Source organism: Lonchura striata, chromosome 17 (genome assembly GCF_046129695.1).
Source record: "Lonchura striata isolate bLonStr1 chromosome 17, bLonStr1.mat, whole genome shotgun sequence".
Lineage (NCBI taxonomy): Eukaryota > Metazoa > Chordata > Aves > Passeriformes > Estrildidae > Lonchura > Lonchura striata.
The window spans coordinates 7100569-7114831 of record NC_134619.1 but is presented as its reverse complement, the minus strand read 5'-3'; the positions used below and the strand labels follow the sequence as shown (position 1 = coordinate 7114831).

At 42.8% G+C, this 14263-nt stretch overlaps 1 protein-coding gene across 1 annotated transcript; it reads right to left on the bottom strand.

Annotated features, from left to right (window-relative positions):
* Window positions 1-3156: 3156 nt before the first annotated feature.
* Window positions 3157-14203, bottom strand: ARFRP1 (ARF related protein 1). Its single transcript, XM_021527333.2, has 8 exons — window positions 14117-14203; window positions 13063-13162; window positions 12640-12727; window positions 12110-12192; window positions 11430-11511; window positions 11198-11268; window positions 4975-5075; window positions 3157-3517 (listed from the first exon to the last, which is right to left on the bottom strand). Exons 2-8 carry the CDS (start codon window positions 13153-13155, stop codon window positions 3430-3432), a joined length of 606 nt encoding a protein of 201 aa, XP_021383008.1. The 5' UTR covers window positions 13156-13162; window positions 14117-14203; the 3' UTR covers window positions 3157-3429.
* Window positions 14204-14263: the final 60 nt, after the last annotated feature.

Here is a 14263-nt window from a genome sequence, read left to right as displayed (position 1 = left end):
CTTTGATTTAAAGGGATATTTGTCAAGTGCGGTGACAGTACCATTCTGCCTTTCTCTATACGTTCCCTCCTTGACACAATTTGCCAGGAGAGGTATCCCAGGATAGGTTAAAAATCCAGTGAAATACATAGATCAACTCAGAACCCTGCAAAAGTACTTTAAGGCAGGTTTCTAGCTAAGCCTCACATTTCCAAACTTGTACTAGCAGGTCAGAGTCAGTTAATCAAGAACAGTTCTGGAAATCATGACTAACTCAACAATCTCATACAGCTAAAACATCACTGCTGAAGAGACTCATTCAAGATTGTGATCTGTATTGTATCAGCAGATCTTTCCCTAAACAAACTGCTGGGTTTGCAGGCTGTGTCAGCAGTACACAAGCAGGATGGAAAGAAAGAAGATATTAAAAATAACTCAGTTAGCAAAAAGCCATCCTACAGCACTGGATATTAAGTCCACTTCTTGATGATGCCTTGATTTCAGTTTATCAGAATCAGAAGGATGGCCAGGGGCACAGACCCTAAAGAGCCTCTGTTTGTTCCACTTTCTGAGACAGATGTTAGCAGCCAGAGACTTGACTAAGATGCTGGACTTAGTCTGAAGCTGGGCCTGATTTGTCTTGGCATTTTCTGTAGTTCTGTGGGACAGAATGTCGTGGGAAGTGGGATGAGCTGTGATCTCAGCACCCTGCAAAACAGACTCTCAGCACACATGTCACCACTGCCTTGCGTGAGGATGGAACGGGATTAGGTCAGACCAGCCAAAAGTGCTGTAATTCAGCTACTCTGCATCCCTCCAGAATTCCAAATGAAGATGGAATTGCCAGCACACAGGCAGCACTAGGACTCAAATAAATGCTTTAGAAGTGTTTTTTTAGCTCTCGCATCTTGCTGCTACCAGCTATTGAATATTAGCAGAGGAAATTGCAGATGGGTGAGAGAATTCCAAATGGGTGAGAGAAATGTCATCATCTGTCAATGCTCAAATAAGGCAAGTGGGATTCTCTGCTGAAGTTAGTGAACTCTTACCTTTATCTCATGGACAGCATGCCAAAGGGAACAGGGATTGCAAAGTGCAGATGATCAGTCCGTATCCCCTTGGGAAGATAAATCAGCTCTTTAGGTAAGTTCACTGTTGTGAACAGACATGGGCAAAACAGGTCCAATGCAAATGTATCAAAAATCTGTAAAACTGCATTTGAACTTTGAATTCAGAAACATTCTTGCTTTGTTTGAGGTCTAGTAGAGGGGTCACTTGAAACAGAAAAAGCATTTCAAATAAGTCTGTGTTTCCTGTAAGTATAAAATGTGAAAAACCATTACATTTCTAATCAAAATATAAAAAATTGTCCCATCTGCTGTGGAAGGTCACTTTGAATTAGAATGAACTTTACACTGGTGGTTTCAGAGAAATCCTCCCTGATTTGTTGTGGCCAGAGCACACTCATACATACCTATCCCAGCTTGGGCATGTCTCTGGGAAAACGACTCTCCCACGTCTGAGAACTTGGAATTCTGAGATCAAAACATTGGTTTTAAGACACCCTGCTGATATGGACCACAAAGCAGTCTGTGTCTACAAACTGTTTTGTCCTTTCTGGTTTCCCAGTGAAAAAAAGAGAGCAAGAGATCTGAAAACAGTATGTAGAAATCTTGGAAAATCCCCTGTGTCCCAAAGAATAGACATTTCAAGCTACTTAAGTGTTTTGACTCTCAGCAAGGTACTTCTGTTCATTAGTTACTGTTTTACATGTTCAGTTTAATTGTCTGTCAACCAAGGCAGCCAGGGCCACAAAGTCACCTTGAAAACACTGAGGCTTTCCAAGTGTTTTAAAAGAGTCCAGTGACAGAGATGCTCCTGATAATCAAAGGCCATCGGTTCTCCAGAACTTTAGTACTCTTGAAAATCTCAGCTCTGCATCACATGCAGCACCCAACAAAAGTGCCACTTCCTACAGTGGCTGAGTGATTTCCAAGGGATTCTCCACATTCACAGAACACATGAGAAAAATGACCAGGTCACTAGGTCTGAAGGAGCCTTACTTCTTCTACTGAGAAACAAAGATTCTGCACTTCAGTTTGCAATTTTTTCCGCTGACTTCAATAACTTAATGACACAGCCCAGCTGCCTTTGTTCTTTGACCTAAATGTGAACAAATGCAAGATGTTCTCTCTCAAAATACATCTATGAGTCCCATGCAGGAAATATAGCAGAAAGTTCTTTGACAGATGCCAACTAAGAGACTTTAAACAAATACTACGGACTGGCTGAAGTACATCTTGAATTATGGCCCCTTCATTATGTCAGCAAACAGCACAGAGCGTTCACCAGTGCCAGGAGTAAATAAAACATCAGAGGAGCAGCACCCATTGCCAAACCACCGTGAAATTCACGTAAAAACTCATATTCAGGGAAAAGATAACGATACATCAGCAGATCTAGCTGAGTAGGTGATGTAAGCACGGAGCACTGTTTGTCTTTTGAGTGCTGCCTTTCTGTTTTTTCCTACATTTCAAAAAAACCCCTAAGGGCTAAGTACTGCTATTCCCAAATACCACTGTTTCAGCCAGGAAAGTTCAAATAAGTAGGAAGCTTTATTGCATACTGATTTCTTCCTGCCTAGAGGTTGTCTTCAGCTTAGAAAAATCACAGAGAGGGCCTTGATTCACTCCAGTTACAGAAGATCCCAATTATCCTTAGGATTAAAGAGAATGCACAAAGAGACTGGCAGTCAGAGCAAGGCAGTGCCTCTGGAATTGGTGTCCTGCTAGGAATATCCATTTCAACCAGCACAGCTGGATTTGATGAGGTCTTTTCCAGCATTAAGGATTCCATGATCCAATGACCATTGTGCAGTTGCTGATTTTCATATCTGTTTTTACCACAGGTCAAAGTTACAAATCAACACCCCAAGTGAAAATCAAGTTCTACTTAATTTTGTCTCTCCCCACTACACAAACAGCAGCATAACACGGCCAGTAACACCCTGCAGGAACATGGAGCTGGAGCAGCAAGGATCTTGGCAGTTAGGAGGAACAGCCATTCCCTGGGCTGTTCCTCCCCTTCAACATTCACCTATTCATTTCCTTCAGAAGTTCCTTCATGTTACCAGCCTCCAGCCTGTTAGACTAACAAATCAGGAATCACAAAGTAAGATAGTAGAAAATTAAGTCTTTTGCATTGGCAACAATGTGTAGGTTGCTACATAGGATGCTCAGAGGCCAATGAAAATACTTAATGTAAGAGATTCCCACCCCCCACCCAGTTGGAATCCTTGGCTCAAGTGTTTTTTAAACACAGAAAGAGAATATTTGTCTCCAAACTCAGGAAAGAATCAGATGTAATAGGAATCCAGTGGATCACCTTCTTTAAAGGGAACACAAAAGTGTGTGGAAAGAGACTGTCCATTGCTTGGCTGGCTTGGAGTTCCTACGTGATGTCCTTCTTTCTTGGGGGGCGATGGATGTTCCTCACCACACACTTCACCATCCATTCAATTCCTTCGTTCACCCCTTTGCTAGGGAAGTAAGACAAGCAGACAAGGTTTTAAAATAAACCAACAACAAGAAGCAACCAAGAACAGATACATGGATCATACAGGCTCTAACTGAGCCCTTACATGAGGAAGGGAGGGACTCTACACCATTATTTGTTGGCATTTCTGTGTTATTTTTCACACAGGCAAACAATTGGCATCTGATTTCTTTTAGCTCAGCAATATATACCTCCATCCTTTATTTTCCTGGTGTCTGTGCAAGTCTATACCAAACTTAGTCACCAACTCTGTGGAAATCTTGGGATGAACAAACATCAAACCCACTTGATAGCTGGTTTGAGATAATTTTGCCACAAACCCCACACCAGTTGTACAAGATCTTGAAATCTTGGTTCCAGCTTTGTGTAATCATCTGTGCTGGGAATGCCAAGCAAGTCAACACCCTAATGGTCTGCACAGCTCCCCAGTCATGACTTCCATGAGTTATTTATTCTTTTAGTGCAAGCTCAAACTGGAATTTTGAAAGGAAACCCCACACAGATCAAAACTAGAAATGTTTGTACAATTAAGGTCATTATCTAATATTTCTCTTCCAGTCAGTGCTTGATCACTGTTCACTGTGATCATTCACCTGCTTAATGGAATGTGATTTGTAGCAATGCAGACAACAGATTTTTTTAATGGTTCAAGAAGTTTTTGTTCTCTTTTGCAGTAGCTTGTATGATAAGGCAGAAAAAAATTCAAAGCTCTAGATTTAGCCCAGGCAGTAATTCAACCAGGAGCGTTTCCACTAGCTGGAACAAAACTTTTGACTTATGCCAAGTAGCACTTTTCACTTCAAGAACTGAAAGTACAAAGAACAAAAGTATTGCCAGACTTAATACGCAATAATGATGCTGAGATGTCAAGAATCCAGTGGGCTGGTCAAGGTCGTGGCACACAGCTGTGCAAGCCCAAATTAGGGTCTGTTCTAGTCATCAAATCTTAAACCACAGGCAGCCCCATGCAAGAGGACTCCTGGAAACTGTGATATCATCCCCATCACAAAACCTATCTGCATGCCAAAGAAATTGAAAGCAGAAACATAATTATGGCAGCAGCAGAGAAGCACCACCCATTTCTCTGGCAGAGGCATCAACAGCAGCATTTTCAACTGACCTCTGCCATAAAAGCCAGGAGCTGCAGCAAACAGCAAGGATGATTGTGTAAGGAGAAGGGATGATACAGGACAACAAATATGCCTCCAAGTTCTGCTGCTCTCAGCCAGCAGTACATTTCCACTGTGTTTTACAGGCAGGATTTACAGATGAAGTTACTGAGCTGGTGCAAGTCCAAGGACCTTGAACAAGTATCTGTCAGTGCTGAAAGGAAGTAAAGCTCCCTTTCAAGGCTTAATAACTCATGTAGTGCTGCTCTGTGTGTGACACCCCACAGCTGCTCAGTCAATCAATTCTCAGTCTACCCTTTCTCATACTCACCCAGTAAGGGCCGAGCAGGCTTGTGTCAGACAGTCTCTCTTCCCAATTTTGTTAATGCAGTCACTAAAGGCTGTCTTGATATCAGGTATTGACAGACAAGTCTGCAAAGGGAAACAAAGTAGAGCTTGTTTGTGCTCCAAGACATGGTGACCTTCTTCCACAATGAATCCTACCATGACGGCAGTCTTGCATCAGTCAGGATGGCAACGCCGTCAGGTTAAACCCACTCACCTCTTTACATTCCAAAGAAATGAGCATATTCTTTTTTCAGCAAAGAGAATGCTGTTTGTTGACAGTACACACACTGCCTCACCTCCCTGATCCTTGATCTCTACAGTTCTAAGCAAATAGTCCTGAAAATGAACACAACCTACATTTTCTAATGATATCTCTTCCAAGCTGCTCAACAGCTTATATTTACCAGGACACTACAAGAGCTTTAATATTTACAAAGCCTTTTGAAACAGTGTCCCTGCCACAAGCCCAGCTGACTCTTTGCCAGCATCCTGGGCACTCTCACAAAACAAGCTGTGATTTTTCTCAGTTCTCAGCACATTCCTTGACATTATAGCCATGCCTCACCGGCACTTGTCTGTTTGCACTCAGAGAAAACACTGGCAGCGCTGAATGCAGCACATTTTCTGATGCCTGATGTCACTGTGCTCTTGACCCCCAACAGGACCTGAAGTTCTGTGAGTGTGCCAGGAGGTGCTAGGAACAACAACACAAATCATAACCCCCCCAGTAAATCAGTGGATTACTTTCCCCACATAAATCAGAGTGTCACCACAAAAATCTTAAAGCTACAACAAAAGCAAAGCTGCCCAGCTAAAATCTGGACTCAACACCTCCCTGAGCACTCAGTGTTCATTTTTCCCTCAGAAGCCTTGGACAAGCCATTTTAGCACTTCAGCTAGCCATGTGCCCACCTTCCCTCCTCTCTGCAAAGACATTCTGAACCTTCAGCAAGTCTCAAATATGTGTTTGGAACCTTCAGTCAGGCCCACATACATGTTTTGGACAAATGTTTACACAAATGCCAAACAGGACCCTTTGTGAGTCCTGACGATTGGCCAAGTGAACGTAAACTCTGAGAAAACAGAAATATGAAAATTGTTACCAGCCATCCATTTGCAAAACACTGATTCTGGAGAAATAAATACAGGAAATTTTTGTGGAGAACAGTAAATTTCATTGCTTGTATGTAGGAGAGGATCTTAAATGGCTTGCAAGGAGTTTAACAACACCCAATTCACCTAATTGCCTTTGACTCCATTAACTGTGCAACTTTTGATGACTGTACTTTCTTATGACCACAGCTGCATTTTAAACTTGCCCTTTCAATCAATGACCTGGAAACTGTATCCAAAATGTTACTGACATCATTCTGCAAAACCCTCAACAATTAAGGTCAGATTTTTGAAAAGTGAAAAATGTGCAGTCCATACAGATGAGCTGTCAGCACAGGATATACAGTTAATTAAAAAAAAAAACAACAATTACTAACAATTACTAACTTCAGAGGGAATCAGACTGGGCTTGGGAGCTGGAATTCAAACCAGTTAGAATTAAAACTAGGTCTGGAAGATGGGGAATAGATTACAACCCACCAACCAACCAACCTCTACTGGTCTGTAAAAGCTGCTCCCTTAACCTGGTATGGTGTCCACTGCCCAATAAGAAAGGCAGGTCCAATACTCAACAACTGGGAAGGAGAAGGAACTACATGTCAGTAATTTGAGCTATTTTTCACATCTATGGTTTTTTCAGTCAATGAGACTTGGCAGCAGGAAGGTTAAATCTCAAGGCAGCTGAAATTGAGCAAATGTTTCTCGAAATTGAGAAGCTTCTTGAAGCTTCTCAGACTTTAGTATCATTGTATAATGACATTCTTTTGAGTATATCCTTTTCTTCTTCTTCTTGAGTCTACCTTTCCTACTCCTTTTCTGAATGATGATAAATTTTAAAATATCTTAAAATAAATCAGATACAGTGTTCAAGGTATGAAGCAACAACAGAGAGCACAGTCATGCTGTCCTCGATTCCTCAACTTCTACTTGCACAGGTAGCAAAACAATCAGACAATGAACTTCCCAACACCACCAGCAGACCAGGTCACCTGCACACACCCAGCAGCACAGAGACCCCACATCCTTCACCTTGGCCCATCCTTGAAGCCTTTAAGAGTCCACTTTTCCCCCTGTAGCTAACAACTACAGCCATTTTTATCTCCCAGTATAAATCACTGTTATAACTTCTCTTTCCCACCTTCTGGTAGAGCTGTGGCCTGCCCCACCTTCCAAAGAGCTGCACAGCCATGGCTTTCCATGGAAATCTGCATCAGAAAGAGTTCTGCTTCTGAGGAGTCTTTGCACCATTCACATTGTCACAGCAGGATGTCACTGCATCACCAATACTGTTTTGGAGAACATCATTTTCCCCTTGGGATGAAGTAGAGCAGCACAGCAGACAGGTAACACAAAATGATCAATGTCTTGTTTTAGTGTTCCAGGGAAAGCCATGAACTGGAATCTCATGTGACAGCAGGGGCTGAGGCAGATTACCCATCACTTTCAGCAAGGGGCATCTGAGCTTCTCATGCTTAGGGGAAAATGTCAGCTGTGGCTTCCAAGTTCCCCTTCTTCCCAACCACATTACAAAATATTTGTTTACAGATGTGCTTTGTTTCTCAGCTGCAAACCCATAAGCCAAGGGCAAAGAAGGGAAGCTGGATCTGTGACCACATCAACAGTGCTCTATTACAATAACACAATGCACAGTGACCTTTCAGGAATGATGCTATCTCTCAGCCAGTTCACAGGAACCTCGCACACAACACATGACGAACCAGATTTCCATCTCAGCTTCCCCAAAATAACACACTGTAAAACATCTTTTGATGAAGGCTCCTCCAGGCATAATCTAGCCAGGACTGAACCAAATTCCTCCTATGAAGAGTTCAGAATAGCATTACCCAAAGTAAGACTCAGCAATGGCACACCTAAAAATCTATCAAGCAGCAAGGCAAGTTTTAGCAAAAAAAGTGGTATTGTAGAGCCTTTGCCCATTTCCCAAATCCACTGGAGCAAAGACAATGCTGCTGCCTGGTCTGTCAGGATAAATCCAGAAGCATGCATAAAATCTCAAGTAGAAGCTTATTAGTCATCTCAAGAGTAATCAACCACCAGAATGGAACTAAAAGAGAAACAACACCAAGGTGGATTGCCTAAATAAAATACTATTTCACAAAAAGTCTGACTCACCTCACCCACCTATGGTTTGGGCCTACCCTTTATACAAGTTTGTTTTAAATTAGAATTTAAGCTTCTTTAAATTTAAAGAAGGAACAGATTAGCCTCAACTAAAAACATCTTATTTAAACTAAAAACTAATTTTCCAGGGAAACTGTTGGAGGTCTTCAGTTGGGAACCAGAATGACTTTCATGCAGAAGGTCTGGTTTCTGTGTGGAAATGAAATTACTCTGCTACTCACCAGGACTCCAGAGGCATGAGGAGGCTTTTCAACATTCTGGAGATTTCAAATTAAATTTCCAAAATTTAGCATTAGATGAGGATGGCGAAACTTACTCCCATACATGGGTCATCATAGAGCACCCAGTAATTTTCAGATTGTTACATTTCAGATGCTGTTTTTGACAGGTCATGCTTTTCCAGTATTTTGAATAGTGTTGCATAATTCATTCTATCCTCATAACAGTTAATTGTAAAGCTCAGAAATATATACCTTGTGTAAACCTTTCAACAGCTGTATTCAAATCAAAACAGCAAATATCAACTCTGATTCTGCTGGTTTTTCTGCAATAAGCCATATTTTCAAAAGTGGCATTCTGAGTTGAAAGGGAGTTCACAGAAATTAGTAGGTATTAGATATTTTATTTCTCTCCTACAAAGCAATAGTTCCTTTAAAAACCTGAACAAATTCCTTTCTCCAACACACATTTGACTCTGTTTTTAAAGTATTTATATTATAGTCCACTTTTGAAGCCCCTGCTGAACACAGAGCATTCTCTGATACCATAAAACATCACATTCAGTATTGTGAGAATTAGAACTGGTGTTTTGCAGTCAATGACCATATTTTATCCCCTGGAATGACCAAATACCACTCATACTTGGCAGTGCTAAGAGGACACAATGTACCCTGGGGTTCCCAGCAGAATTCTTAATGCCTCATGTAACTTCAGGGTGCATCAGCACTTTTGTTATCTTGATAATAGAATGTAAACTTAAAAATCAAACTATGTCAGATGTACTATTTCTGATATATTTGATCACAAGCCTTCTGCTGGCCTCTACAGACATCATCATCAAGAATTACCCTTCATCTCCAAATACCAGCAAGGTTAAGTACCACTTATCATCCCTTATCATGGTTCAGGACAGAGGAATGCTGGTGAGAATTTCCTACAGTTTTATGTCTGGAGATCCAGAGCAGAAAAATTGCTATCAATGCTAATTATCAGTTTTTTCCAGAGGTCTTCCATTCTGCTAAATCAGAGGAAGAGAAACAGGCTACTGAGCTTTCTCAAACTTGTTTAAGTGAACCTCACTAATTACTGAAAAATAAGCTGTAATCCCCTTAGTGATTTGTTAATAGCATTGATGTCTCTTTGCTGGGTCCATATCCAAGATCATTCTGTAGGAGTGAACCTCTAAATACCCAGTGCAGGTATTTCTTACAAACAAGCAAAGCAAACCTCCAGTGGGTTTAGCTTTGCTAATCTCTTGTAGCTCTACAACTGCATGAAGGCACTAAGTCTGTGGGCTGGTCTTGGACCCTCCAGAGGAAGCAAGAAGCCAGATTTGCTTTTGAAAGGCTGTTCCAAATACCTCTTTCTAGCAATTTAAAGAAGCCAAATTGTTCAATTATTTGTCTTTAGTCTGGTTAGAGTGTCAGAAAAGCCAGTGTCTGCAGCTTGTAAGAAAATATGTATATACAACCAAGAGAGAAACTGGAACAACCTTCCAGGTCACTTGTTGGACTTTATCCTCAACAAGTCAAGGCAAGAGTGCAGGCTGTTCCCTGCAGAAAAGCTGTGGGGTTGTACAGAAATGTGAGAGTCAATATTCTGGTTTCCACAGAAAAAAGACAGACCATTTCCCTACATTCCAGAAACCACAGCAAAGTCAGGACCATAAATCAGGAGTTCAGACTTGATCTCATGCTTTTACATGGAATTACATTTCTCTTATTTCTAAGACTAGATAATCTAGATAATCTAAATGAATTACATCATCCAAAAACCAATCTGTGTTGTACTCATTAAAACCTGCTCTAGAGCCAAGTGATTTCTATGGAAGCCTCACGTGTTTCCACAAGTGCAACTGCTCGGACAAGTGTAAAGTGCAGAGGAAAGAACCTGAGAAGTTTTTGCATCCTTTGGAACAGAGACTGAGCCCAGCTGCCAGGTCTGCTGCTCCAAATCCTACTGCGAGCCTCTGGCTCCATCTACAGACGAGTCACTGCAGCTGCACTCCTGCAATTCCAGGTACAATTTCCAGGAGGAAACCACAAAAAACACCACTACCACCTTGGGTACTGTCTTCCTTTTTTCCATGCTGGGGGAGGTAAGGATGGCCCAGGATGTGTCACCTAAACACCACACCACCCACAAACTGCCAAACCCAAACCCTTACAGTTTACCGTTCTGTAAAGCTTTATCCAAAGCTTTACAGTCCTGAATACACTGCAAAGAATTCAAATTATATTATCAGAAAAGGAGCATTCCTTGTCCTTGCCATTCACTGTTGTCACTGATGGAATGCTCTACAACAAACTATTAAACAGATCTTATCCAATTATGGGGAAAGGATGATTTGCTTCACATACATCTGTTGCGCTATTCCTGGGTTTTGAAAGAGCAGCATAAACAAAGTGCACTAAACATTTTTTTCTGAATAAACAGGAAAAAACAGCATCAATATAGGCAGTCACACTACATAAAAAACCCACTATAGCTATGCATTTTCTTCTGTTTACATAAAGAGTTCAAAACTATGTGCCTGTAGGAAGCTCACTCATGGCACTGAAAAAGGGCTGGAGGAGAAAGGAAAAAAATACAACTAAATTCAAAGTAATTATTTCAAGTAGTAGGAAAGTACCAGAGGATCAACTCAGGACTGTGGAACAAATTTAACATGAATGCATAGTTCACCTTTCCAAGGCTTATTTGCTCATTTACGTAAATCCTCCATATTTTACCTCTACATCCTGCTTGTTGGCCAACACCAGAATGGGAACCCCTTCCAGAGCTTCACTGGTAATCATCTTCTCTACAAAGGACAGAAACAAAACCAGATTTAGCCAGTTCTGGAAGTTGTACAAATGCCTGGCACAGATTCTCTGGACAGAGGGATGAAGCCAGAAGCTCCCTCTTGCATTACAGTTTCATTTGATACAACCTTCCAGGACAGTTTGGTGACACTGTACTTACCAAAAGCTCTTTTGGACTCGGAGAGCCTCTCCTCATCAGTGGAGTCAATAACATAGATCACCCCGTGAGATTCAGCATAGTACTGGAAGGAGAACACAGATATTGGTGCCAATTCTCTCCCTGATTTGATTTTGGTACAGTTTTGATACATGTGGAGATCAACCAATTAGAGGCAGCTGTATCCACAGTGTGCCTTAACAGAATGGAGGCACACAGCCTGTGCTGCCTGTTCTGTTTGCAGGTCTGATCAATACACCAGGTGGAAAAGCTCACCTGTGTCCCCCCAAAGCTCATCTCTATGGCACAACCCCAGATCTGGGTTGGTAATTGCTGTCTAACCAGTAATGCAAATATCAACCACGGAAATAGTGGAATTTCTGAAAAAGTGTTACTGCTAAATACTTGGGTTATCAATAAGCCTGTGTGATTACCAAATGATTTTAGTGGTTCAGTTCTAAAAGAACTAAAAGAAATCACAGAATCACAGGATGGTTTGTGTTGGAAGGGGCCAACCATCTCATTCCAATCCTCTGCCAGGAGCAGGGAGACCTCCCACTAGATCAGGCTGATCAGAGCTCCACCCACCCTGGCTTTGAACATTTCCAGGGATGGGGCAGCCACAGCTTCTCTGGGCAAGTTGTATAAATCAAATAAAAATAAAACAAAACCACATTTCTAACCTTGTCCCAAAGTGACTGCAGCTCCTCCTGCCCACCAAGGTCCCAGAACATGAGCCGAGTTTTGCCAACATCAATAGTTCCAACTAGAAGGAAGGAAGAAAGGGCAATCCAATGAAAACTGTAAAGCACAGACACCTGCACAGCCCACTCAGAAATCTGGGGTGGGACAGGCTTGTAGGGGAACAAATCACAGGCAACAGCAGAGCAAAACCTGCACGGAGTGATCACAAATATAGATCAGTATCTGTGCAAATAATTCCAGAATTGGGCCAAGGAATGAACTCTGGGGAAATATAGTTTGAGGACAGCACTGAAATAGGATACCTGAAGTTTTAATACTTTAAGAGTTTTTCCTCCTAAGCTAAGAAAGTCTATTTTATTATCTATAAAAAGACTTGGATAGTTGGGAGATAAAATCTCTGCACCCAGGAACTATTATTACCTTCTGAATTCTTAAATATTTAAAACAAAAAACAGCTGTTGTCTATCTATGCAAGAAAGCTGAAAAAATTCCATGTGGATTTACTCACTGTTTAAGCCTACAGTGGTTGTGATTTTGGACAAACTCATCCCTTTGTAGTTCTTGTTAAATCGGGTTTTAGTTTGTTCAAGGAAGGTCTGAAAAAGAATAAGACAAAGTCAAACATTTTACTGGCTCTTAATTTCTGCCCAATCCTGCTAGAGCAGATAGTGCCCTACCTAATTTTGGATAAACCACTCTTCTTACTCCCTATTTTAGCAAGAAAAGAAGGGATCACATGTGATTATGGGATTACCAAAGCCTCAGCCACATCCCTCCCTGAAAGCTTGTACTAAATTTAAGTAATGAGGAAAAGTTGATTGCTTGGTGTGACATCACTAAAGTAACTCAGGATGACCCTTGCTGGAAGATTTATCCCTGGAGGATGTTTAGGATTGTGTGTGCCCTCCACGGAGTGATAAACAGCACTTACAGTTTTACCAGCATTGTCCAAACCCAGGATCAGGACACAGTACTCATCTCTCTGGAACATGTATTTATAGAGCCCTGACAGCAGCGTATACATCCTGCTCCTGCAACAAATGCCAGGAAATCAATTAACAAACAGCTTGTTCCCAAAAGCCTCTCATGCCACAGCACAAGTTTTTCCCGATGCCAGACAAACAAACGATGTTACTCTTTCATCAGTACCTCTCATATTTAGGCAATCCCAGGAAAAATCAGAGATCTAAGAGAGATCATGAAAATAGCTCACAATCAAATTTGGGGTTTAAAGGGGAACTGAGGAAGGACTCAAACACCTCTTGCAGTAAATGTAAGACCCACAGAAAATGAAGTGGGCTCACACAAATACAAAGAGCAGGTATTTGGAGCAGGGATCTACAGAAGCTCAGAGCTGGGTGCGCACACAGAGGCACAGGGATGCAGGGAGCACTGGCAGCAGGCGCTGCAGCTGACTCACGGGCATTGCAACACCCCTTCTGTTCGAACACAGATAAAGGGAACCTCCAGGCACAGCCTTTGAGAGGCAGCTGCCTCTAAGCAAGCGCGTGGTTAAACAATCACTTTGAAGTCCAACACCATTACCTAAAGGGAAATAAAAGCGTTTCAAAGCAGGAATCGGATGGGGGTTTTACAGTAAGGGAGGACAGGGCACGAAGGGGCTTCAGTCCCACAGGTACCGGGGCCGCCCTTGGCCCCCAGCTCCTGCCGTGCCCCGGGCAGGGGGAGCCCCGGCCGCTCCCCTCTCGGGACAGCCACTGACCCCGGGACAGCCACTGACCCCAGGCCAGCCCGACCGCCGGCCTGCTCCTCCCTAAGACGGGAGATCCTCCATAAGATCCGGGATTTCTCGCCCTTTCCCTCCCTGTCACAGCCAGTGACGGCTGAAGGAGATCACCGGCCCTACCGCCATTTCCCCCTAATGGCCCCGCGTCACGTCCCGGGCCAGAGACAGGTCCCGGCCCGAGCTCCCGAGGGCAGCGGGCGAGGAAAGAGCCTCGAGCCCGAGCCCCGCGGCCCGTCACCTGATCCGGTGCCGGTGTCAGCGCCGGAGCTGGAGTCGCCCCTCACGACTCCCCAGCGCCACCAGCCACCGCCATTTCGCGCCCAGGACACTGGGAAATGTAGTCCTGTCGCCGCTGCGGTGGCGGTGCGGATGGTGTCTGTGGACT

Bases quoted from the DNA above. Each gene is read 5' to 3' on its own strand.
- ARFRP1 (XM_021527333.2), bottom strand. From the start codon at position 13,155: ATGTATACGCTGCTGTCAGGGCTCTATAAATACATGTTCCAGAGAGAT. The intron at 12,193-12,639 runs GTGAGTAAATCC...CCTTCCTTCTAG, and splicing joins AACCACTGTAGGCTTAAACA to TTGGAACTATTGATGTTGGC. The intron at 5,076-11,197 runs GTAAAATATGGA...TTCCCTTTGCAG, and splicing joins CCAACAAGCAGGATGTAGAG to ACTTGTCTGTCAATACCTGA.